Below are 23,589 nucleotides of genomic sequence, written 5' to 3'. Positions count from 1 at the left end.
GGCCGAGATTTCTAAGGAGTTGGGGCCTTTGTGGCCAGGCAATGATGTGGGGAATCAGTGTCCCTGAGGAGAACTTCTTTCCGGTGTTACCCACAGTGCCCAGGTCAAGCCTGAGTGGTTGTTGGGGGGTTGGTGCTGGGCTTAGAACCCCCAGAAGAGAACTCAGAGTGGGGAGAGGCTGGCAGAGGCTTGAAGGAGTTCTGGGAATGGGAGACGTTGGGAGGGAGGGAGTGGGGGTGGAGGGGATTGGGCGGCACAGCTATGAAAAGCCCTGATTACAGGCCGGAACTGGAATCAGATGTGTGGGAGAGAGCACGGAGCAGGTTCCTCCAGCTGCTCCCCCCTCCCTGGGCATCTGGGCTTCTCTGGAAGGGGAGCAGACAGATGGCAAAGTGAAGAAGGAAGAGGGAAGAGTAGGGGGTGGGCATCTGCAGGCCACTGGATCTCTGTGAGGAAGCTGGGGTCCAGGATGGGACACCATGGGGCTGGAGGACCTGACAGTTGGCTGCCGATGTCCAGGGTGGGGAATGGGGACCCAAGGACCAGGATGCCGAGGTTTTGACCCTGCTCCCTTTGCAGGGGAGCTGTACATTGGCGGTCTGAGCAAGAACATGTTCAACAACCTGCCCAAGCTGGTGGCCTCCCGGGATGGCTTTCAGGGCTGCCTGGCCTCAGTGGACCTCAACGGGCGCCTCCCAGACCTCATCGCCGATGCCCTGCACCGCATCGGGCAGGTGGAGAGGGGCTGTGACGGTGAGTGTGGGGTTTGGGAGTTAGGTGTGACCCTGCAGGCTGCAGGGGGCCAGCTGTAGAGGCACACCAGGCCTCTGGAGTGGCCTCCTCTCAGGCTTTGCAGGAGCCTGGCACCACAGCTCTGGGGCAGGGTATGGGTGGAGGTCAAGGGTCACTTGCCCTCCCTATTGCCTCCCACTCTGGCCCCTTTTCACAGTTCCAGGCCAAGACTAGCAGTCCTTGAGCTGCCCCCCATCCTCACTCCCACCCCTGCACTGTACTTGGCCCTTTCAGCCCGGCAGAACTCAGGCCTGGCCCCGCAGCCTCTGCACCTCCTGGGGAGGGAGGGGGCTTAACTGAGCGGGGGGTGTTCCTTCCTCCTGCCTCTTTCAGGCCCCAGCACCACCTGCACCGAGGAGTCTTGTGCCAACCAGGGCGTCTGCTTGCAGCAGTGGGACGGCTTCACCTGTGACTGCACCATGACTTCCTATGGAGGCCCCATCTGCAATGACCGTGAGTGCCGGGAGGGTTGGGGGTGCTCAGAGTAGATTCTGGTCCATTCCCAGCCCCAGGGATGCTCCAGAGGAGGGAGGGTCTCTGAGAGCCTGCTGCTTGCATCCTTCTCATCCTTTCTGGTCACTAGAGACCAAGGAGAGCGGCCGGCTGCCGTCCTCTCTCGAAGTCTCCTCTCTTCTGCTGCTGCCTGAATGTCTGGGGTGATCATTGAGAGATGGCCTCTCCTCTTCCTTCTGAGCTGGTGGGACACTGCTCCCCTCACCCCCAGGCAAAAGTGTCAGCCTCGTTGCTCTCCCCACATGATCCTGGCGATGGCCTCACATGTTGTAGCTCACACAGACACACGACTGCACAGGGCAGGGGTGTGTGTTGACCCGTACCCCCTTTCCTCGGCACCCTCAGAAGTGTGCAGTGGAAACCTGTTATTTCCTGCCCAGAGGAGGCCCACATCCCAGAAGATGGGCTCAGGAGACTCTCAGGAGGCCAGGCCTCTGGACAGCCGGCTTCCCTGGATGCCGGCCATTCAGTTCCCTGTTTTTCTCCCAAGAATCCCAGCTGCAGGGTGTCCCTTGGAGCCACAAGGACACTCCCTTATGTCCTCGCCTGATTCTTCTCCCTGGCTGGGCATCTGCTGCCAACTTGCATATCATTTGAGGCCCCTCCCCAGAGAGGGCAGCTTCAGCAGCAGTTTCCAGTCCCTAGTGGTTGGTGGCCAGCAGCTGGTTAGAGCTTGGCAGAGGGAGGGCAGCCAGGGAAGCAATGGGGGAGAGACAGCCTCCTGCTTGAGGGCGGTGGGCTGGGGACAGCGGCTGGGGAGAGTGCAGCCTCCTTAGGCATCACTTGAATGGTCTCCCTCAGGGTAACCCTGCTGAGACACCAGGGACGTGACGAGTCAGCTGTCTGGGAAAAGACACACACAAACACACACGCAAGCACATACACGCGCATGCGCGCAGGAGGATGGGGCTTCTCCATTTTACAAATATGCACACTGAGGCCTGGAGGGGTCAGCGGATTTCCGGAGCAGTGAATAGTAGATCTGGGCTGAGAACGGGGGTCAGTGCCTTTGCCTCTGTGCCACACTGCAGACCCTTAGTCATTTGGGCAGGGTCCTGGGCTTCTTCCGGGATAGACGACCTACTGCTCTGGGGCAGGTCTTGGTTTTTCCTTCTCCTTTGTAAGAATGACTAGCCCAGCTCCCTCAGCACTTTCCTGGTGCTCTCAGGCAGGGCCCATCCTTGGGTACCTCCACATCCTGCCCTGTCCCCCAGGATTTTTCTTGTCCCATCTGCCACTCTTCGTACCTTCCAAAGCCCCCAGTGGCCAGCCCAGGGGCACTCCAGCCCTGGCTGCCAGGGAGAACAGCCGGAGCTGGGGCTGGGCCTCTTGTTCTCCAGCTTACTCAGCTTTGCACAAGAGATCTGGAGATGGTGGTAACTTTGCTGCTTTAGAGTAACAAGCCCCACTGATTGTTTAGTGTTTTGCAGCTTACGGAGCCCTTTTAATTTGTTCCTCAGAGACGGCAGTAGGATGGAGACCAACTGTCTGATTTAACTGCTAAGGAGACTAAAGCCTCAGTAAGAGGCACTTCCTTGCCCAGTATCACAGGGCCCTGGTGGCAGAGCACAGCCAGAACCCAGGCGCTCCTAACCCAGTTTGTTGTCCCTGCTGCTCATTTAGTCGTGGGGTGGTGGGGGTGGAGGTGATGCCAATGATAGGCATTTCTTGCCTTGGGTGCAGGGGATCAGGATCAAGTGCCCATTGTTACTATGACATTCCCACCCGATGGAGTCTTCTGGAAGGGAGCATAGCGAGGGATAGGGGTTTAGGGAGTCAAGTCATCTTTCAGTAGGGGTGGGAAGAGAGCTAGGAGCAAATTCTCTGGGTTCCAGGCAGGTGGGAGGCAGGGAGAGTTGGGGCTGGGTTTGGGCACATCTTGGGAAGTCTCACTGTCTGTGAGAACTGGTCTGTGTGTCTGGCGGCAGAGCCTGAGCAGAGCCATGAAGGTAAAGACAAGGTGGGTGCAATCTGGGAGCCTCTGAATGCTAGCCCTGGGGTACCTCTGAGATCTCTGCCCCACAAAGGGCAAGGCAGGAATCTGGGGATCAAGCCATAACCCCCTTCTCTCTTGAAGTTGTGCCTCCTCCCGATTCTCCAGGCTTGGCTCTTTCGAGTTCGTGCTGTCTCTCTGTGGTGGGTCTTCTTCAGACCGTTTATGCGCATGGTCAGGCAGGAACCTGGCTGAAAGGCTTGTTTGCTAGCCACCGCCCCCGAGTGTGAAGGCCCCAGAGGCAGCCCTGGGTGCCCCTGGCCCCTGCACCTGAAGAGAAGGAGGAGGGTGGGAATGGCCCAAGCATCCTTAGAGGGTGGGGCCTGGGGTGTGGAGCTGCCTGGTGGTAAAGAGACTGGGATGAGGAGGGGTCTGACCTTCAGGACAGCTTTTTCCCATGCGCGGCTTTAGTTTCCCCAGCTGGGACATGGGGATTACCCCTGGGGTGAAGGGGTCTCTGCGAGGCTCAGGAGTCTGCCCTGGGAGGGCAGGAGAGAGATCAGAGGGAGAGAAGTCATCTCTAGGATGAGAGAGAGGAAAGCAGAGACAGAATGAAAAAGAATATGAAATGAGAGAGGAAGGAAGCTAGGAGGAGGCACACTTCCTGGCACGGACTGAAGGCCCAGGGCTGAGGTTGGGATGGGCGCTCCTCCCGGCCTTCCTGACACTGTGTCTCCCACAGCCCTTCTCGGTCTCTCCCACAGGCAGCTCTTCCCCTTCTCTGCCTCCTATTTCTCATCTTTCCTTCCACTTGCTCTGCTTGTCTCCGCAGCCTCTATTGATCTCTTGCACACCTCTTTCTCTCCCTTCTTTTTTACCCTCTGTCTCCCCCTAGGTCCCCAGTGTCACCCCCTCCAGCTCTCTCCACTTCCCACTCACTGGTATTGATTGGCCTCTAGGCGGTTTCCCTTCCTCTCCTCTTGCCACCGGCTCCTCCCTCCCTCCCTCCCTCAGGGACCATACATTTTCTGCCTGCTCAGAGCTGTGTCAGTCTCTATCCCAGAGCCAGGGCCAAGAGTGTGCATGGAATGAGAGGGCTGATGGACAAGGCTTTGGGGGCACCAGTCCTGCTCCCCAGCCTGCAATCTCCCCTCCATTGTGGAGCTTCCTCTTGGGTGCCTTTCTTCAATTCTGAAGGGCTGGGGGCCAAATGGGTCCCTGGCATCTAGCAAAGTTGGGGAGGTGGCAGCTGCCACAGAGGAGCTGTCCGGGGTACTGACTGCATCCAGAAGCTGGGCTCAGTGCCTGTGGGGCTCATGGTGACACTTTTTGCTCCAAAACAGAATTCAGAATCAATAAGCAGGAGCCAGCCCCCTCCCCTCCCCTCCTCCCCCTTTCTTTTGCCCTTTCTTCCCACCTCTCCTCTCACTCTACTACACTCTTTCTTCAGCTCCTTCCTGGTCTCATCTCTACCTCCTTCCCTCTCTTCCTCCTTCTCTACGCTCTGCCCCACCCCATCACACCCCCACCCCCACCCCCTGTCATAGCAGAGCATCATCTGAGCAGAACTCAGGTTGATGTGGGTGCAGAGATGGCCTCCAAATGAAGGCTAGAAAGCTTCCCTGGACTTACTTCTTGGCCTATGACAAGTGCTTACCAGAGGTGCCCCAAAGTCTGGGGGGCAGGTCCCAGTGGAGGGGCACCTAGAAGGAGAAGGGACTTCCTCAGCTGGACATAAAGTGGCCCAGGAAGGGTTTTGTCCCAAGTGGAACACTGTGGATCCTGGAAACCCTCTGTAGAGGGAGAGGTTGAGGTTGGGGGAGGGGCAAGGGGACTGGAGAGGAAGGATTGGAGGAGTCCAGGAGGGTGTGCAGCGGGGAGGGAAGCACCCTTTTGGGCAGGTGGTGAGGGACTGTGTGTGTGGCATGTCTTACCCTTGAGTACCTTTGAGGCTCTGGGTGCATTGTTTGTATGCATATGGGTAACCCTGTTTTTGGATGGTGAGCTGGGAGGTGTCTGTGTGTACACTGGGTCTTTACTGCCTGTGACCAAACATGTATGTGTGTGTGCACGCATGCCTCTGTGAGCATGTGTACATGCTCGGCTGAGTGTGAGTTCGTGTGCCAGAGTCTGAGCACATGTATACATGTATGTGTCTCAGCCTATGTGTGCGTGCCCGCGCACTGGTGCCTGTGTGGGCACGTGGGTGTCTCCATACCCAAGCCCGTCCACATCATAGCGTGCACGTGTGTTCCGAGGGTTGCATGCAGAGGTGCCAGTGGCCACATCTCTGCGCACTGGACCAGCAAGCACTACTGGGGTTCATCCAGGTTGGGGGGAGGGGAGGAGGAGGAAGAGAGCGGCCTCTCTTGCTAGCCTGAGATCTGTTCAGTTATTCAGCAGAGCCCCTTCTCCGGAGGGGGCGGGAGAGGAGCGCGGGCCCGGGCGCGGGGGAGGGGCAGGGCGCGCGCAGAGGAGAGACGAGCGCCGAGCGGGCTAGCCAGGTGCTGCGCGGCGGAGCTGCCCAGCGCCGCCCGCAGATCGGGAGCCGCTCGGGTCCCTCCGCCCTGCCCCCTCCTCCCGCGCTCCCCTTCCCCTCCCCTCTCCACTCCCCTCCTTTCCTCCCTCCTCTCTCCCTCCCTCTCCCTTCCAGCCCTCTCAGCCTCTGCAGCAACACTCCGCTGCCTCCATCTCTCCGCCGGAATCTCGCAGGCTCGCGCCTTTCCTCTGCTCAGCCCCGCTCCCCGCCTCTCCTCTCCCCTCCTCTCCCCTCCATTCCCCCCTCACCCGGATTTGCTTCCCTTCCCCCTTCTCCCGCACCCTCCCCCCACACCCCGGCCGCTCCCTCCTTTCCCTTGGCCTCCGTCGGGCGGCAGCGGCAGCAGCGGCGCGGCCGACCTTAGTCCCCGTCGGTCTCCCGTTTTCTCTCCTCCAGTCCCCTCCTCCCCGGCTCGGTTTTTCCGCAGGATTTCCCCTGCTCTCCCCTCCCTGCTTGGCCCCCGCGCCTCCCCTACCTCTCCACCCGGCACGATGCCCCCTCCCCCGAGCGCTCCCCCGGGTTTCTGACGGCCCTCTGCGCCGCTCCGACCCCGCCAGGATGCGGGGAGACCCTTAGCTCTTCGCGATGGACCCAGGCGTCCTGGACCTTGGCGTTGCCACTCCGCGGACCCCGGATTCCCCGGCGGGATCCAGTTGATTTCGTTGGCTCCGGACGGAGGCTTGGGCTGTGGTTTTCCTTCTCTTCACCCCTACCCCCCTCCCGGGGCTTGGAGCCGGAGGGGGGCTTCGCGGGGCTGCGGAGCCCCGCGTCCCCGCCCCCGGCCATGGGGCTGTGAGGCGGCCGCCCCCGGGCCGAAATGCCCCCCGGGGGGAGCGGGCCGGGGGGGTGCCCGCGCCGCCCCCCCGCCCTGGCCGGGCCCCTGCGGCCGCCGCCGCCGCCACCTCTGCTGCCGTTATTGCTGCTGCTGCTGCTGCTGTTAGGGGTGGCCCAGGGGGCCCGGGTCTCCTCCAGCCTCAGCACCACCCACCACGTCCACCACTTCCACAGCAAGCACGGCACCGTGCCCATCGCCATCAACCGCATGCCCTTCCTCACCCGCGGCGGGCACGGTAAGTGGCGCTGCCGATACCAGCCGGCCGGCTGGCCCCCGGGGCCTCCCGTGTGCTCGGCCCTGGCCCCGTGGGGCCGCACCCCAGCCTGTGCGCGCCGAGGCCCAGCCCCTGTGCTATGCGGGCCGGAGCCCCCTCACCTACCATCCTTGGCTCCCAGCATCTCAGCCCCACCCTCGTCTCTCCACACCCCCCCCCAAACAACCCTGTCCCTTTATCACCCTCATCTCTGTTTTCATCACTTTCATTCCTCACCTAACCTTCACCTCTGTATCCCTATCTCTGGTTTGTTATCAACCTTCCTGTTTCGGGCCCCCTCACCACCTCCCTCTCTCTGTCCTTTCATCCTCTCGGCCTAGCTCTCCCTTCCTGTTTTCTCTTCTTTTCTGCCTCCTGCATCTCTGCTCCTTATCATTTCTCCATCTGCCTTACCTCCACCTCTGCCTCACCATCACATTCCTGTTTCTGGTCCAACATCTCTGTACCCATTATCTTCTTCTCTTTCTCCCTCTACAACCAACCTCCCACCTCTGTCCCATCTATCATCTCTGCCTCAGGCATGTCCCATCTCTTTCTCTTTCACCTCTTCATATCTGTCTCTATTTCACCTCTGCTTTTCTAGCAACTGTCCCATCTTTTCCCCATTACTGTCCTTCCACTACCTCCCAAGCAATCACCTAGCTCCACTGTCTTTTCATCCTCCCACCCTCATTCCCTTCATCTCCAGTTTCTCCTTTCCACACCTCTCTATTTCTGCCTCCACTGCTGATCCCCAGCATCTCCCACCTCTGTAGCCCCACTGCTTCGAATGTCAGGTCCCCTTTCCCAGTCTCCCCATCATGTCAGTCCTCTATCACTTTGCACTTACTATCACCTCTTATCTCAGCCCCTGTAACCTTCCACCTCAAAACTGACTTCGCCTTCCCTCTCAGACTCCATCACCTTCATTTCTATGAAGACATAGACCTTTATCACTTCTGGTTTCTGCCCTTCATCACCTCCGAGCCCAGTCTTTTCATCGTTTCATATCTTAGACCTCAAAGAGTCTCTGTATGCCATCTCTTCCATTTCTGTACCTGCCACCTTCCATCTCTGTCTTCTGTAGTCTGTGTGCCCCCATTACTTCCCATTACTGCATCCCCAGAACTTCTAATCTCTGCATTCTCCATTATCTTCCATGTCTGTTGCTCGTCACATGTTATTTCATTTCCATGTCAGACCCCACCATTTCCCACCTCATTCTCTCCTTCACATTCCATCTCAAAGCTCCTGGTACCTACCATCCCACAGACTCCATCACCTCTCATTTTAGTCTACTCATTACTACTCCATATCACTCCCATCTTTTTACCTTGCCATCACTTTCCGTAGGGTACCCCTGTCACCTCCATTTCTGTACCTCTCTTACCTCCCACGTGGTACAGCTCATCACCTCCCATCTCTACACCTCCATCACTTCCTATCCATATACCTCATCACATTTCATCTTTGATCCCCCATCTCAGCCCTCCAACATTTGCTGTTTCTGTACCTCCATTACTTCCCATCCTTATACTTTCATCACCTCCTATACCTGTCCTCCCATCACGTCCCATCTCTGTACCCCCATCACCTCCCATCTTGGTACTCTCATATCCCCATGCTTGCACCACCTTTTATCTTGACTCCAATCACTGTGCCTTCAGCAGATCTCACTCTGTACCTTTGTTGCCTCCAATTTCTGCATTCCCATCATTTCCACTTCTGTCCATCCATTGCCTCTCATTTTTTACTCCATTTTTATTCCTCCTTCATCTTTCATGCTTGTATCTTCATCACTTCCCAACTATGCCCTCCCTGCCTCCCATTTCTGTACTCATCTCTGCCTCCCCATCATTATTCTATACCTGTCCATTCTTGCTTCCCAATCTCTGTTCCCCTACATCGCTTTCAGTCTTTCCACCCCTTATCTATTCTCCTTCCCCTTTCTCCCACTTCATCTTTATCTCCTTTTTCATGCCTCTACTTTCTCTTCATCCAGTTCCTAGGAGTGGCTCCTTCTTTTGTCCTGGCATGGTGTCCCTGGCTAACCTCTGTCCCAGCTGGGGTCCTCTCCATGCAGTGCTCTCTGGGCCCTTTTCCTTCCTCCACTTCCCCCCTCCACACACCTTGCTCCTGATCTTCATTCTCCTTTTCTTCCCACAAGAAATCTAGCCCTCTTTGCCTTCCTCCCTCCTCTTCGTTGTCCCCTCTGGCTCCCTTGAAGCTCATTCCCCAGAGAGACTCAGATAGGACATGCTTTTTCTGGGAAATGAGGGGAGGAGTGAAGGGATGAGAGAAGAAAGGCTATCAGTAGGGATGGTTGTGAGGTGAAGAGGAGAAGAGGTGAAAGAGAAAGGGAAAGGAGAGACGAGCTGGTCCAGGGGAGATGAGCAGATTGGAAGGAGGGGCCTGGGAGCTGAAGTGCCAGAGGTAGGCTCGGTGAAGGAGCTGGAGTCAGGATGCAGAGCTGGGGAGGAAGAGAGAGAAATGGAGGAAAGAGCTTGTGTAGGGGAGTGTTGGGGGTTGGGAACCTATGGAGTGTTGGCATTGGGATGGCCTCAGAGATGGTCATCCCCTTGCTGTGCAGAAGAGAAAAGCAGTCCCAAGAAGGCCAATGGCTGCCCTGTCCCACATGGAAGCAGAGGAGCTGGAGGGCACTGCAGGACAGTGATGGAAGGTGGTGGGGAGACTGAGTGGAGGAGTCCAGGAAGGGTCAGGCAGGTGAGAGGAAGGAAGAGGGTCAAAAGACAGATAGAAGAGTAGCGGTCTTGCCTGAACCCACCTCTGTGCTCCTTAGCTGCCGGGGAAGGCAAAAGGATGGACTTCTGTTGTGACCTCATGCTTGGCTAGCGGAAGAGGGTGGCCTGGGAGACCTTTCCAGGCCAGGGAAGACCTTTCCTTTTTGTCCCAGTGTCTCCCTGGCATCCCCCAGTGCGAGGGAGCCTGTCTTTCTGCACCTGCATCTCCACTTTTTTCTCCTGGGCTCTTCCTGCATTTCTCCTCACCTTCCTTCCCTCCTTCTCTTCACTCTTCCCTCCATTTCCCCTTCCACCCCCAACCCCTTCTGTTACATAATATCCCGACCTACCTGCCAGATACTCATCAGCACTCCTGCACCTGATATCAGCCTGGGCATGGGGGGACCAGCACACCTGACTCCTAAAAATGCTCCTTGACCCTGATTCTGGTTTCGGAGCCCTTGAGGAGCCTTTTAACCCATGACCTTCATTTCTTATACCCTCTGAAGCCAGAAATAGAGGGGTCAATCCCAGCTAGTTCTGTGTCAGTAGCTCCCAGGGGTTCTGGATTCATTACCCCAGCTTATAAAGAGGGGCACATTTATTTTGATTCTGGATATGGGTGTGTTCACTTGGATTTCTGACTAGATGGTTTATGGCAAAGAATGGGCTTAAGAATTGAGGCAATATTGTTCTGGGATCGAGAGAGAGCTGAGCCCAGGGGTCTGGATCTGGAGAGACCTTCTCTCCTGGGTTGTGAGGGTCTATGTACAAAGAGCTGGGGTAGGCTGTGGGCACTTGGGGCCATTGCTTTTATGGATTGTGCAGGATGATTTATGCTCTCATGAGTCTATATCTACCAGAGGATTTTTGTCATGGCTTCTGATGCTGCAGGGAGGCAGGAAGACAGAGGGTCTGTACACGTAGTTTTAACCACAGGGGCATCACTGCATGGGTAGCTTTTAACATGGGATGATTACGTTGTTTGGGTCTGGGTTAGCTAACCGTTATTAATTGTTGGTTGGTTTTTTTTTTTTCTTCTTCTAGAATGCAGGTGTGTGGGAATGACAGAAGATTCTTGATCATTTAGTGTTTTACTGGATCAGTGAATTTCTGGGTCTAGGAGGCATTGAGCTGACTGTGTTGGGTGTGGGCAGAAGGTGCCAGGTGTGGGCTGTTGGGTGGTGGCCACTTGAGCCTATGGCATTTGTGTCTGATAAGAGGCTCTCCTGCCTTGGGCTTCAGGGGTATCCCCCTCTCCCCATGTCATGTACAACGTAGCTCACTAGCGTCTTCCTGGGGAAGTCAAAAACAATGGGTCTGGACCACCCTAGAGCAACATAATGGGCCCTGACTTAGGCCCCTCTCTTCTCCGGAGCCCTTTCCGGAACCTTTTAGAGGTTCTAGCTGTGGTTCAGTGCCCTGGGCTCCACGTATCTGTGCCTTACCTCTCCCTCCCCAGGCGATCGGTGGCCTGGGCCGAGGACGGCTTGCGGGGGGAGAGGCGGGAGGCGCCTCCTGAGCGCGGCGGGGCGGGACCCGGGAGGGACCAGCCGGAGCCCCGCCCCCCGCTCGCATCCTCCCACACCCCGGCCCTCCGCGCCCTCGGGCGAGCGCGGTGCTGGGGAGAGAAATGTCTCCCTGGGGTAATTACTGCCGCCCCAGTCCAATAAACTATTCATCCTTCACCTTTCTGGCCCAAGAGGTGCTTCTCCACCCGATCCCCCCACAGTGTAATAAACGCCCTTAGGCTTTAACAGGCCCGCCCCGCGTAATAAACTGGCAGCAGTGTGAGAGCAGCTGGGTAGTAAATCCCGGGGGAGGACGGGCCGAGCAGAACTGGGCTGGGGACTGGGGGCGGCCGGAGGGCGGCGGGCGGCCTGTGCGCCGTGGGTCTCGGGGGCGGGGACGCGTGTGTCCGGCCTGTCCCGCGCGGACCCAGCCGCTGCCCTCGCCTCCTGCCAGGGCCAGTCTTTGTGCGCTTACCGCCATGTTTCCCGGCTGCCTCGTGGCTCCTGTCGGGGGTCTGCCTCTCCACACTGGGTCTTTGTGTGCATCTGGGTGCGTCGTCGCCTGTGTGTGGGTGTGGGGTCTGCGGGTGCGTCACTGGGGACGTGTCTGCTGTGGGGCCTGGGGTTTGGGGCACCCACCCCACCTCTGATCCCACCAGCCTTACTGCCCTGTGGGGCATGGGGCCAGGCTTGCTCCTCACACCCTCTCCCGGCTCAGGGTGATGTGCTGTCTGGGGTGGGAAGGTGAGGAAAGAGGGCCTCCTTTCCCTAGACCTGGGAAATTTGGGAGCAGGCTCCAGGTAGATGGAGTTTCCTTTGCTGGTCTGAGGGACTAAGAAACCCAATAAGGCCCTCCTGCCTCTGACTGGGAAGCCCTGGAGCCCTGGGACTGAAGAGGCAGCAGCCTCTGGTCCAGGAGGCAGGGGGATGTGTGTGTGGAGGAAGGTCAGCATTTCAGTTCTCTTGGCCCTCCCCACTCCCTAAATTTGGACATGCAGTTTGTGAGTGAGTGGAGGGGGAAGGGAGGACCCTGGGTATTATGGTTACCATGGAAACAGCCAATTTTCCAGAGTGCTGCAATGTTGGGAGTGGAAAAACTGTTACCAACTGAGGCCTATCCTGCTCCTAGCTTTTAGGCCCTGCCCTGTCCAGGCAGGTGACCTGCCAGAGGGCGGTGGTGTGGCTCACTGTGTACCCTGGCCCAAGCCAACACTCTACCCTGATCTTGAGGCCCTATCCTGAGGGTCTGACCCTCACCACTGGGCCTCCAGGGCCCCAGATAGGGAGGATACCTGAGTTTGGAGGGGGCAGAGCTGAGCTCCCTCTGTCTGCCAGCAGTGGGGCAGTGGGGTGGGGGGCTCTCCTGGCAACATGCTGTGGTGAGATGTCAGCTATTAGACATCACGGTGGTTCCTTCCTAGCTGCATTGCCCCTGGGGCATTGTCTCTCCACTCTGGCCCTGCCTGGGGAGATGGGGACACTGATGACAATTGCTCTGGGTGACAGCTCCTGCTCCTCCAAACCCAGCCCCCTGCTGGCCTCACTGCCTCTCTGAGACCCAGGCAACAGCCTTCCCTTCTCTCCTCAGCTCCTCCCTGGGCCTGCAGATGGTGCCTCCCTCCAAGGCACTCAGGAGTTCCCTCTCCTTTGGGGGCCTAGGATCTTCCTGAGATAGAGACCCCTGAACCTTGATTGTCCAAACTCCAACAGGGCTCCTAGTCCCTGAGGTGAGACCCAAAGGTGCCTGAGGGCCTGACCTTAGTGTTGTTACCAGCTGGGCTGCCATCTTGGTAGAGCAGATTTGCTCCTTGGAAGTACCTCAGGCCTCCCTGACCCAGCGCTTTCCATCCCACCCAGAGCTCTCCCACCCCCAAGGCCATACTTTTCTCCCAACCCACTCCAGGCTTTTGCCCTCAGGCCCCATCTACCTCTCTTTCTCTCTGGATAAGTCCTCCCCTGAACCCCTCTCCCCTCAAGAAGTGCTTTGAGAGGAGTCGTTAGTGGCTAATTATTTAATTAAGCATTTTATGAATCTCATCTGCTCCATTTATGTTCTAAAGAATGCAAGATTGTTCTCTCCCCTTCTTCAAAGGCCCCAGAGTTCTAGTCTTCTAGGCCTTCCAGACAAAGCTCCTTTCCCGGAAACTGGGTGACCAGCCCCCAACCCTGGCCATCAGTCTGCCCCCACCCCCCACCCCCAGGGAGCCCAAGCAGCCGCAGGAGAGAACTTGGCGACTAATGGGGTTTATTTTGGGGATGAGATCGTTAGGGACCTCACACCCACCCCCGGCAGCAGGCAGCCGGATGGCAAAGAGGAGACAGAGAAGGGGAGAGAGGGTGGGGTGGGGGAGGGTGGGAGAGGGATCCCTTCATCAGCTCTGGCTCCCACTCTCCCGCATTCTCTCACCTACACCCTTCTCTGTCCCTCTCTGTCCATCTGTCTCTCTGCCTCCTTCCTCCTCTGGCTGTCAATCTCCCCCCCTCTCCCTGCCATCATGTCTGTCTCTCCTTTTCTGGGCAGGGCTCCAGGACCCCCTGTTTTGGCACCCAGGCAGCCCCCTAGTAGGGAGTGGAAGCAGGCAGTCTTGGGCAAACTGGGACGAGGATTTGCAGGGGCTTGGGAGGGGTTGCGGGGCAGGTGCTGGAGGGGTGCCAGCCTGCAGGCTATGAGTCAGAGCTGAATGAAGCCCCTGCTTCTCCTCCTGCCATCGCCTGGGGCTCCTTTTGCCTAGGTGCCTGCTGGGCTACTGCTCCACAGAAGCAGACACCTTGAATCTGTCACCTCTTCCAACCCTGGGAGCAGCTGGGCTGGTCAGGCCCAGGCCCCCTGGGTCTTGCCTGTCCCTGGTGCTTTTCTCCGTCCCCTTGCAGCCTCCCTGTGGGCTCTCTCTTTGTGTCACTCTCTCTATTACCTCTCTGTTTTACTGTAATTAAAGCTAGAATTCTTGATGAGGCAGCTACATCTGTCTGTGCGCGTGCACTGGCTCCCACCCCGGCACCCGCCTGCCAACTGTTCCCTAGGACGGCAGGGCCTGGTAGCCGCTGTGGGTGTCACAGCTGAAGCCCTGTACCCTAAACCTGGTGTCCCAGTGCTCTGATCACTGGGCCTCCTAATCTCGAACTCCTGATCTCATATCTCCCTCTCCCTTTCCTTCTCTCTGCAGCCGGGACCACATACATCTTTGGGAAAGGGGGAGCGCTGATCACCTACACGTGGCCCCCCAATGACCGGCCAAGCACGAGGATGGACCGCCTGGCCGTGGGCTTCAGCACGCACCAGCGGAGCGCCGTGCTGGTGCGGGTGGACAGCGCCTCCGGCCTCGGGGACTACCTGCAGCTGCACATCGTAAGGACCCAGCCTTCCTGCCCCAGATCCACTCAGTCTCCTCTTGCCATGGGATCCCCACCTCACATCTTCCTCTGGTTGCTGGGCTTTCCTCTCTGTGGTTCTGCCCCGGAGACCCACTCCCCTCCCGGTTATTCACTGAGGCTCCCAGAGTCACCGCGGCTGACCTGAATCTCCCCAGCTCCCCACAGAGACCATCTGTGTCTCTGACCTTCCTGAACGTAGTCCCTGCGCCTTCCAGGCTGTTGTCCTGCAGCCTGTGGAAACCTCCCCACCTGGTGACTGCCCTGGGCTGCTGCCTGCTCACTCCTGCATCACCTAGGCTGCCCACTGTGTCCTGCGCCTTTTCCTGCCTGCTCCTTCAGGCCTCCCTACCCCAGTACAGCCCACCCTGCTTCTTCACCTTGTCCTTAGACCCTGTCCCTGTCTTAACCCTGCTTTTGATTACTGGTGGCAAGTTCTTTGCCCTCCCAGCAGCCCTCTTACCCGGCCTCCCCTACAGCCTCTCTGGCCATAGCCCTGTTCATTCTTCTCTGACCTCCGGTCCCACCCAGCTCTGCTTTCCTCTGCCCAGCTCCCCTCCTCACCCTCTGCTCCCTCCCACTGCCTCCCTCTAGGCCTCTGCCATACTGCCGCTCCTCTCACAGCTCCTCTCCTAACTCTAGTCTTCAGGCTGCTCCTTTTCTTCCGTGGCCCTTTCCCCATCTCTGGCTTTGCCCCACATCCTGCTCCGTGGCTTCAGACCTGGTTCTGTCTCATTCCTGCTCTTAGCCTCTCCCCTGTCCCCTCCCCACTGTCTTAACCCCTGGGCCTCAGACCTCAATCTCCATTTCCAACTATACAGCCCCTTACAGCCACCTCCCTTCTCTGCCCATATCCCTCTTGCTGACCCTGGCCAGGACCCCTCAGCTGGGAGGGTCGAACAGCCTGGCTGGGCTCTGTGTACTGGAAAGGTCTAGGTGGGGGGTTGGGGGGGTCCTGAGTTATCAGGGAAGCAAGGGAGCCAGGACAGAAGGTTTGTTTGGGCTCTGGCCCTCCCCATCTGATTGGGACCATGGTTACTGACCCCTCCTTACATAACAGCTTTTCAGGGTCCCCTCCCTGACACAAGGGAGTGAAGGAAGGCCTTACAGGGAGCAGTGTCCTGTGGGCAGAGCAGAGCTGGAGTAGAAGTGGCAGCTGACGGGTGCTGGGTGGGGGAGGCCAGGCAAGGAAGTGTTCGGGGAAGGGGTGCAGAGTGAAGAATAGCCTGGGGAGAAGGCCTGGAAGTTCTGTGCTGTGTTAGCGACACAGTGTCGCCGCCTGTGTGAAAGGCAGTATGGCTGCGGACGGTGCATATGGCTGTGTGTGACTGTGTGGGGCCGGGTGCCTGTCGATCATGTCAGGAGTGATGGGGGCCTGTAGGGGACAGTCTTATGGCCTCTGGTCGGATGTGCCGCTCTATATCTGCATTTCTTGGCAGAGTGGTGTTTGCTGCTGTTTCAGTCTCCTGACCCTTCGTGGCAGGTGGGACTGTGTTTCTGGGTCCTTCTCTGTGAGCGAGGCTGCTGCTCTCGGGCCAGGTGATCATGAGAGGCTTTGTATGTCTTTGGAGCAGATGCCTGGGTTTGAGCTCCAGCTCTGCCGCTTCCTTGCTCTGTCCTAGCACAGTCACCCCATCTCTCTGAGCCTCAGTGTCCTCATCTGTTTAGTGGCCTGACAGAAGGACAGAGGGATGCTGGGAGGTTTAAAGGAGATCATGTATATAAAGCACCTGGGACACTGCGCAGCCCGTAGGAAGCACTGTGTCAGCTAATATCCAGATCGTCTGTGAGCGTCCGCCTGGGTGGGTCCATCTGCGGGGCTGCTGTGTCTGCCTCTTTGACAGCTTCTGTCTCCGTGCCTGTAGGGTTAGGGGACAGGATTCCCTAGTGCTGAGGTGAAAGGGCAGGGGTGTTGGGGTGCAGGGAGAAGGAATATCCTCCTTTCCCCTCCCAGCAGTTGCCTGGAGCCCTCACCCAGGTGCCGGGTTATGGAGGAACAAGGCCTGGTGCCTGGTGCCTGGTGCTGTACAAGGTGGGATGGGGGCAGGGGCTGGCCCTGGGATGGGGAGCCTGGAGAGGGTGGGGAGCCCCAGAGGAAGTGTGGGAGCCACGAGAGAGGTCAGATCTGAGGGGAGAGATGGGTACCTGAAGGGCTTAAGCCCCTGGGGGCAGCCCCCAAGCCCCCTTCCCCTCTGGTGACACATCAGCTCCCACCGCAGCGTCATTAGCAGCTCTCAGAGAGTGGGGAGGCGGCAGCAAAATAAGAGAAAAGCAATTTGACGTTTCTAATAAAGCGTCGCTCCACTTTGCCAAATTAATTTTGACTCCCATAATTATTTGCTGTAGGAGCGGCCTCGTTCTCCCCACCGCCGCCTAATGAGGTAATTGGGGAATTAGGAATTAATGACTTTAACAGAAGTGACAACTGACTTCAAGTCAGGAGCAGCTCTGGGAGCTGCCTCTCCCCCGGAGTGCATGGCTCTGGGCTCCGCTGCCTCCTCAGAAACCCAGGTGTCCTGCCTTTCAGCTGCCAGTACGGCTCCCAGACCCCTTTGGTTCCTTGACCACCATCACCACCAGGCTGAGCCTCGAAGGGAGAGACCCTCAGAGGCACCCAAGGGGCTGATGCTATTCTTTGCCTAACAATAGTACTGAGGGCGGTTCCCCTCACGTGGGTGGGGAGCAGATGATCACCCCTTCACCCTGGGGTGTTGCTGGTCTGTGGGTGGCGGATGGGTGGGGCTTGCTAGAACTCTTTGTTAGGCAAGCTGAGCCTCAGTTTCCTTGCTTTGCTGCGTCTGAGGAGAGGTGCTGCATGTGTGTATGACTCTGTGTGTGTGTGTGTGTGGCTTTCCCAGGTTCTAGGAGGAGGAGAACTGGACCCACAGTGGGGAAGGGATAGGGCATGGGTCTTTAAATGGACTATAGCTGCACACCCTGCCCCCCAACTCTTTCTGCAAAACCCCAGTCCCTGCCCCATCTGTGAGCCACCCTGTCCCCACTCCCGGTGCCACCAAGCCTCTCAGCTCTCTTGGATGCAGGAGGTGGCAGCTGAATGTTTCCTTGTGCTCAGGCTAGACTGGGACAGTCTTTCAGGAGGACTCTAGGAGTGGACTATGTTCTGTGATGATCTGGGTCTCTGGGACTGTGTGATCCAGGGGGCCTGAGTGAGCCTGTGCAGGTGTCTGTCCTGTGTGGAAGCAGGGGTGCAGGAACTCAGGAGGCCAAGTTCAGGAGTGCTGCTGAGAAGTGCAGGGGAATGTAACAGGGGCTCAGGGTTAGGGCCTTGTGGGCCTTCCGCTGTCTCCTTTAGCTGTCTTTGGTTTTGGAGGTAGGTTGGCCTCAGTAGCCCCTCAGATCATCCCTACCCTCAGTACTTTGAGTCGGTGTCTCCAAGATTAATGGGCAAATGGAGAAAGAGCACTGGCTTTGGAGACAGACCAACAGGGATTCAAATCTTGCGTTCCTTTCTTATGAGCTGTGAGGTTTGGGGATGTTAACCTCCCTGAGCCTCAGTTTCCTTCTCAGTAGAAGGGGGATGCTGTATACTCCTCAGGGGGTTGCTGTGGAGAGGAAGAGAGCGTGTGCGTATGGGGCCCACAGAGGGCCTGGCACGATTTAGGGGCTCAGTGACGCTCTCCCTCTCACCCTGGCACCAGTGACAGAACTCTTCCTGGGCTGGATCCAGGTGGCCTCTGCAGGGTTCCTCATGCAGGCCCTCTCCAGAGTCTGGGCTGCGGAGGTTCCTAGGCTGAGCCCTTGCTCTCCTTCTCCAGGCCTCAGTTTGTCTTTCCTCTTCCAGCCCCTCCCCCACTGCCAGCCCCATCCTCTACCCTTACACCCCAGCGCTTACCTTTCCTTAGGAAGTCTGACATGGTTTATCCCCTGGATCTCTTTCAATACCTGCCACCTCCAAAACACATAGTCCAGACTCCCCACCTCTGCCCCCTTGACTGTAGAGGGGCTGCCCCCACACTCAGGCCTGACCTACACAGGCCGACGCCTGCTGCCGCCCTGTTGCCGGAGCCCCGGGACTTGCCCGGTGCTGAGTGAGCAGGGGAGAGGAGGCTTGAGCTTGGAGGTGTGAGGAGTGGGGAGGGCAGACCTTCCTCAGGCACTGGGCTGGCTTCCTCAGGCTCCTCTGTTGGTAGAGCTTTAGGGAAGCCTCTGCCCTCTGTGCTCCCACTGGTCCTGGCTTGGTTTTGGTGGTCCCTTCTGGGGCCTGGAGGCTCAGCAGCTCTTGCGTGGAGTAGGTGCCCTGTAAACATTTGTGAACATTCTGATTGAACCAAAAAGCAAGAGGCAGATGTGGTCAGTGGAAGTGCTCTGGGTCCATGCTCTGCAACCCACGGTAGCTTCCCCAACCTCTCTGAGCCTCAGACTACTCCTTTGCTTGCATATGGGAGAAATATGCAAGCCTGCCAACCTTCTTGGGCAGGTGAAAGGGTCCAGTAAAAGAGGGACAGGCAGAAATGGGGAGGCAGATGCAGAAACTGAAGAGAAGACTTGGAGAGGTGTGTTGTAAAGCTGTTGAATGCAGTGGAGCTGGGCCGGTGGTGGTCACAGGTGGATTTCCAAAAGGAATGAACTGTTGCTCCTTCTGGATCCCTGACCTCTGCATCGCTGACCTCTTGCCTCCCTGTCCCTAGGACCAGGGCACCGTGGGGGTGATCTTTAATGTGGGCACGGACGACATTACTATCGATGAGCCCAACGCCATCGTGAGCGACGGCAAATACCACGTGGTGCGCTTCACTCGAAGTGGCGGCAATGCCACCTTGCAGGTGGACAGCTGGCCAGTCAACGAGCGGTACCCGGCAGGTAGGCGGCGCTGGCGCGCAGAAGAGGTGCTGCGGGAGGGGTGAGGCGGGGAAAACAAGGCGGCCTCTGATAGGAGCACGGGGATGGGGACTGGGATAAGCAGAGAGGCTTCCGGCTGTGAATAGGGCGGAGCTGCGGGAAAGACATGGCATATAGGGATGGGACCATGTTGGGGTGGGGCCAAAGGGAAAAGTTGGGATTTGTTGGGTGGGGGTGAGACCATGGGAGTAGGTCAGCTAGTGGGGCACGGCTGAGCAGGGCAGGATGCAAGGCCAGGGTCCAGTTTGGGGATGAGGAAGAAGAGAAGAGAAAGAAGGTAGAGGTAGGGAGAGTCTGACGCAGTTGAGGGAAGGGTGAGTTGAGAAAAGAGGGACAGGTGGAAATGGAGAGGCAGCTGCAGAAACCAAAGAGAAGATCCAGAAGTTACCCCAAACGGATCTTGGCAAGGAGGCAGGGCTGTTCCCAAGGACAGAACCATAGCAAGAACCAAGGTCTTTACAAAGAGCAAGTCAAAGATCCATATTAGGTGATCTAGATAAAGGAAGAGAAGTACCTATGGAGACCCAGAGAAAAGAAACCCCGATGTCTCAAGGAGTAAGGGACATGGTATAAGGGAGAGAGTGACAAGTGACAAGTGACAACAAGAGTGAAAAATAGGGTCAAGTGCCTTCAGCAAACCTTCATCAACAATCTACTAGGTCTCAGGTCCTGTGCTGGCCCGGAGGACACAGGACACAGCCTCTGCTCACAGGGAGCTCACAGTCTTGGGGGCAGGGGAGCACAGGGATACAAACAGACCCAGGTCGATAGTGTGGCAGCTGTGGTGGCCGAGGACAAACCAAGGTCTGAAGAGCACAGGGGAGGGATAGGGATGAGGACCTGAAAGAAATGAGGAGGCAGAGACTCTGCAAGAATCTGAAGGAGGCAGAGAAAGAGCCTCAGAGTGAGAAGGAACCAGGAGGAGCAGCGATGGGGAGATATGGAAATAGTCACTGAGACAGAAGCAGAGACGGAGGCAGCTCCAGGAGTGATGCAGGGAGATATATGGAGCCGCTGTCACGCAGCCCCAGCCAGCGAGAGAAGAGGTGGCCAGTGCCTTGTGAGGGAGAGGAAGAGAGCCCAGTGTGGAAGATAAAGAGGGAGGCGAAGTGGAGACACTGCAGGAGAACCGCAGAAACACAGAGATGCGGAGATAGAGGCTGAGTGACACTGCAGAGTCACACGCACACGCACGGGGCCGACTGAGAAGCAGAGAGAGCGTCTGCGGGCGCAGTCCCTCTCCTGGGCAAAGGCAGAGCTGCTGCCTCACACTGGCTGAGAGGGGTGAGAGGGGCATAGGCAGAAGGACAGTGAGCAGTTCAGGTGTGCAAACCCTCACGGGCCCACTTATGCTGGGATAAAGACACCAGTGTGGGCTCACAGCTCATAGTCATGCGGGCTTGTACCCGGACGTTCTCAGGTAGCCCCTGGAGATAAAGAGAACTACACGGCCCCTGATAAACATGGCGGCTGGTGCACATGCAGGTCAACTTTAGACACACAGACAACTGCATATATTCAATGGTCAGACAAACACAAGGAAAAAAAGCCCGGCAGAGGGGCACAAGCTTACACCAAGGCCCGGGCATGTGTGGACTCACTAAGGCACATAAATTAAGGCACGTCAACACTCCCATGCTGAGTCGCACAGATGCGCAGATGCTGACAGGCCAGGCTGTGTGGGTGTGATGGCCCTGTGGACATCAGACTCCTCTCTTTCTCAGACACACACACACACACACACACACACACACCCCAGGGCAACCTTTGTAGCAGTGGAGATACCAGCCGATCCTGGACAGGGCTGGCCTTGGGGGCAGGGCATGAAGGCCTTAACATGTCAAGCCAGAGCGCCTCTCCTTGGAGCCCAGCAGGCCAGAGGCCAGGTTGGCCAGGTTGGAGGAGACACACCTGCCCTCCTCTGTTCGGGGACCCCTGGCTGGGGCTGGGGAAAACTGCCCCCTTGCCTGCCAAGCAGAGTAACCTGAGGGCCTGGTGGCTGCCTGTGTGTGCTGTGAGGACAGATACAATACAAAAGCCAAGTGTCCCCCTGAGCAACACCAGGAGGTCAGATTAGCAGCATGTGTGGCCCAGATCTTGGGCCCCAGACTCTTGGAAAGCACAGAGACACAGCCCAGGGACTTCGAGTCAGCAGGACCTAGCTTTTAATCATGAATCTCCTACTGACAAGCTGTGTGATCTTGGACAAGTCATCTAGTGTCTCTGAATCTGTTTCCATCTCTGAAAGGTGGGGATAATACCTCATAGCCATACTGTGAGAATTCCATGAGATTACCTAAAGAAAGTGCTAGAACGGCATGGTGTAAGAGAGGCACTCAGTAAATGGAACTTTCGCAATATGTGAGTGAGACAGACATGCATTCTTTCCTCCCTCTCAGGACACACACGCAGACAAACATATGGACACACAGAGACTCTCACACACACACAACTGTCCCAGTGCAGGTCGGTCCCTGAATGCCTCCTGCCCTCCTGCCTCCCTGCCGCTGCCTGTGTGCTCCCTCTCCCTCCCTCCCCAGCGTGGCTCCCATCTGGCTACTACACTTCTCCTCCAGTGTCTTCTGGGGCTCCTCCCAGCCCTGTCCCCAGGGTAGGATGCCCCGTGCTACCTCTCACAGAACACAGAACACTGCTGGTCACTTGCCAGTCTCCCCTGCTTGGCTGGGGTTCCCCATGGACAAGGACCAGACCTTCATCTTTGCATCTCCAGTACCCAGCACCAGGAACAGAGCAGACTCTCCAGAAATGTTCATTGAGTGACAAAATGAATGAACGATCCGCTCTGATCTGAAACACAAGTGATCTGAATCCATGGTATCTGTGGGAAGGCAGAGTCTCATTGCCTCACAAGCACCTAGGGAAGCCCTGCTATGCTTATGTGAATACACGGTGTGCTTTTACACAGGAGGTGTACCAGTCAGGCCCAGGTCCAGGTCTCGCTGGCAGGTGAGCACAGCTGTGCAGTGGGCGATGAGAGGGAAAGCGCCCCTGGCATGTATGTTATTGAACAGTGAGTAAGTGGTTTCAATGGGTAGAGTGGCCAGATTCCCAAAGGAAACCATTTTCAGGTCCATGTTTGGGATCACTCACAGCCCACGGATTTGGGGAGGAGCTCTCATGGAACACACAGACACTGACAGACAGATACATACACACACATTGTCCCCCGCCCTGTTTCCAGGGCCTGGAGAGTGGTGAGGGGAGAGAAGAGCAGGTGTGTGTCCAGGTGGGCCCTGGGATTGAAAAGAGGGTGGAGGTTAGAAATGGTGGGGGAGGAGCCTTAGGGAGAAAGACCTGTGAGTGAGGCGTCAGGAGCTGGGCTGGGTCCCCAGGGCAGGAAGGAGGGAGGACCTCAGCGGAGAGGTGAGGGAGGGTCTTGGAATTGAACTGGGAGTTGGGAAGAGAGAAAGGTGCCCCCAGGCAGAGGAGGGGAGGGCGTGCCTGGAGGAGGGTGGTGGAAGAGGAGGTGAGATGCAAGGGGTGGGTGGGGCAGCTGGGCAACGATCCAGGCGCAGGTGACCAGGGTGAGAAGGCTGGAAGTGCCTACAGTGACAGCAGTGGGGGGCTTGGTGCGGGCGGGGTCGGGGTGGGGGGGACGGAGTCAGGTGGAAGCTGGTGGTGGGGTGTGGTGTGGAGTGGGAGGTGAGGGGAAGCTGGGAGTTGAGCACGGATGGTAAAGGGAGCCGAGGTGGCTTCGAGAAGTGGTTTAAATCTCACTGTTAAATACGTGTGTCGGGCCACCCCCTAAATGCCGCATAAACCCCCGCTTAACCCGCCCCTCCCACTTCTAAACCGCCCTCTAAACGCAGTAACCAGCTGGGCCACTGAGGCCTCCCACCCCCTAACTTAAACCTGCTAAATACCCCTCCCCACCCCTCTGCCCCACTCTGGGATGGGGAAGGAAGGGGGCAGACAGCTGAGCACAGATAAACCTGTTTAACCTCTGACCTTTGACCTTCCAGCTGCCTTTTCTTTCATTCCCTTTTCCTTTTCTTCTTTGTCCCTCTCTTTTCCTTTGGGTCACTCCTGCCCCCCGGGTGGGGCTGGCTCTGGATGGGAGCCTAGGGAGGGGGACTGGAGGGAGGACGAGGGACCAGCGTTTCTTCTCCCGCCTTGGGTGGACCTGCCCCCCTCTCCGTTGGATGTTGCTGCTTACTCTGAGTCTCCTGAGAAATGCATAATTACTTTTCTAACTCCTTTGGACTTCGCCGCCTGAGAAACC

General features: G+C 57.5%; 1 protein-coding gene across 6 annotated transcripts in view; it reads left to right on the top strand.

The window, feature by feature from the left end:
- Positions 1–23,589, top strand: part of NRXN2 (neurexin 2) — a 96,522-nt gene that overhangs the window by 53,842 nt on the left and 19,091 nt on the right. For 2 of the 6 annotated variants that reach the window (XM_072970216.1, XM_015249883.3), the window contains exons 14-17: positions 580–753; positions 1,126–1,245; positions 14,282–14,463; positions 19,136–19,307. In XM_072970216.1, the coding sequence (XP_072826317.1) occupies positions 580–753; positions 1,126–1,245; positions 14,282–14,463; positions 19,136–19,307 (648 nt within the window). Of the gene's footprint in view, positions 1–579; positions 754–1,125; positions 1,246–5,934; positions 6,848–14,281; positions 14,464–19,135; positions 19,308–23,589 lie in introns of those variants that run through there. The other 4 variants (XM_072970218.1, XM_072970220.1, XM_072970217.1 and 1 more) reach the window with 4 other exon arrangements.

The sequence above is a fragment of the Vicugna pacos genome, chromosome 10 (genome assembly GCF_048564905.1).
Source record: "Vicugna pacos chromosome 10, VicPac4, whole genome shotgun sequence".
Classification (NCBI taxonomy): Eukaryota; Metazoa; Chordata; class Mammalia; order Artiodactyla; family Camelidae; genus Vicugna; species Vicugna pacos.
The sequence above is the reverse complement of the archived record's forward strand: the minus strand, read 5'-3'. Positions and strand labels throughout refer to the sequence as shown.